Source organism: Trypanosoma equiperdum (genome assembly GCF_001457755.1).
Source record: "Trypanosoma equiperdum strain OVI genome assembly, contig: ctg_158, whole genome shotgun sequence".
NCBI classification, from domain to species: Eukaryota; Euglenozoa; class Kinetoplastea; order Trypanosomatida; family Trypanosomatidae; genus Trypanosoma; species Trypanosoma equiperdum.
The window spans coordinates 29,228-31,288 of record NW_027123604.1 but is presented as its reverse complement, the minus strand read 5'-3'; the positions used below and the strand labels follow the sequence as shown (position 1 = coordinate 31,288).

The window sequence follows — 2,061 nt, the reverse complement described above, 5'->3', positions numbered from 1 at the left end:
AAAAAAACAAATCAAGGGAGTCACATGGGATTTCTAACCACTGTTACTTCACCTCCTCGATGTTGTTATTTTTGTTTCTTTTTTTTTTTATTGTGTGTTGTTGTTGTTGTTGTTGTTGTTGTTGTTTCCATGGTGGAAGCAAAACATTATTAATCTACGTTGCGCCAGCCTATTATTCAGAGTGTTGCACAAAACAAAACAACAAAACAAAACAACAAAAAAAAAAGGGCGCCAAATGAATCCCAATACTCAAAAAAAAAAAAACACTTTCTTCTGAGTGTTGTACGGCCCGATTCCTCATCTTCTCTTTTATTTCGCATTCCCCCTTCACTACTTTATAATTGTATTTTTTTTTATTTTGTTTTTTTTTTAATGATCACACCCAGTAAGTAAAATCCTTCACACTCACACCTTCATAAAAACTGTAGGAGAGGAGGGGAAAATTGAGGTTCATCCCAAAAAACAAAAAAAAGAAAGAAAGAGAAAGAGAGAGAGAGAGAGAGGGAGAGAGGGAGGGGAAAAAAAAAGAAAAAAAACCTAAAATGAAAATGAATATAAAAATAAAAATAAAAAAAATGAACAAATCAAGCGGTAGCGCATTCCTCATTATTGCCTTTTAGTTGCTGCGGCAATCTGTCGTGCGGGTGTGCTGCATGCCATGAATTTCCATCCATCTGCGAGTAATCCCAGTGCTTAGCGCATTCCTTTGCCCACCAGACGCGGCGCATCATCGACGTCTCCCGGTTGCTAGCGACATTTGGATATATAATTGGTGAGAGGGTTGCGCCAAGGCAAAACCCGAGGACGGTAAAACCAGTGAAGGTACTGAACACCACAAAACCGGTATTGCGCCGCCGCCTCACGTATCCGATTCCCAACAAAGTTGAAAACGCAGCAGCCCCAACTGCCAGCGTCAGTTGTTGACGGCGCACACGATATTGTTGACCCCATACACCACCTTCTTTTTCAAAACGCAAAAGGTCCTTCGGGTACATCATGGGAAGGTCAGCGACCAGTACTTTTCCATCTTTTCCTGTCATGATTCTCAAGCAAATGCCAACTCGTAGGTAGTTTCTCTTGTTTTCTTTTTTTACTTTTTCTTTTCTCCTTTTATGTAACAGTAAAAATGTATATATATGCGTGTGTGTCTCTCTCCTCTCTTCTCCCCTTTATTGCTACCGGTATAGTTATTTTTTTAACCCTCACTTGCTTTTCGTTCCTTCAGTAGTTTTCTTTCAACAAAAAAAGAGGAAAAAAAGTCAAAAACTGGGTTCACTAACTTCTCTCCTAATGCTCCTACACTACAACTACTTTTAGTTACTTTTTTTTTTTTCAGCCACCTGAATCACGCTAATAGTTTAAACGCCTAATTTTTGCAGCTCCGTATGGACCTATTTAAATGTGCTGGGAAGTTTTAGTCTGATCTACTTTGATATCACACGAAATTAAAATGACAAAAATGTAACTTGCTTTTCCTACTTTTTTTTTTCAAATGTATGTTTGTTTGTGTGTGTGTGTGTGTGTGTGTGTATGTGTATGTTTATTATATGGTTTTTATTAATTTTATTTTTTGAAATACGGTAGCGAAAACAAAATAAAATAAAACAACACCAAAAAAGAAAATAATAAGAGGAAAGAGTAAAATATATATATATATATGTTAGAAAAAGGGGTATGAAATGAGAAAACAAAAAGTTAGGCAAGCGGAACGCATGGAAGGGGGAAAAAGAGAAAAAAAAGTCACTCGAACCCCTCCTCTTCCTCCTCCTCCTCCTTAAAGGGGAAGCTCATATATTATATTATATTATATTATATTTATTTGTATTTGTATTTGTATTTGTATTTGTATCTTTATGTTTACACACTGACACCTCCCGCATAAGTTTCCTTCCTTCCATTTACTCGGCTCCCATTTTTCTCATATGCCTCCATGCATGCACACACTTACTGAGGGCGAAGCGGGAGTGGTGGAAAAGGAGGGAGTGCCAAATGTTTGGAAGACGTGAAAAGAAAAAAGGAAATAAAAAAACAAACATAAACATAAACAAATACAAATACAAA

At 36.9% G+C, this 2,061-nt stretch overlaps 1 protein-coding gene across 1 annotated transcript; it reads right to left on the bottom strand.

Annotated features, from left to right (window-relative positions):
• Window positions 1-584: 584 nt before the first annotated feature.
• TEOVI_000036400 (uncharacterized protein) lies at window positions 585-1,040 on the bottom strand (the record flags this gene model as incomplete). The annotated part of the gene is made up of 1 exon (XM_067222223.1): window positions 585-1,040. One exon carries the CDS (start codon window positions 1,038-1,040, stop codon window positions 585-587), a length of 456 nt encoding a protein of 151 aa, XP_067078324.1.
• Window positions 1,041-2,061: the final 1,021 nt, after the last annotated feature.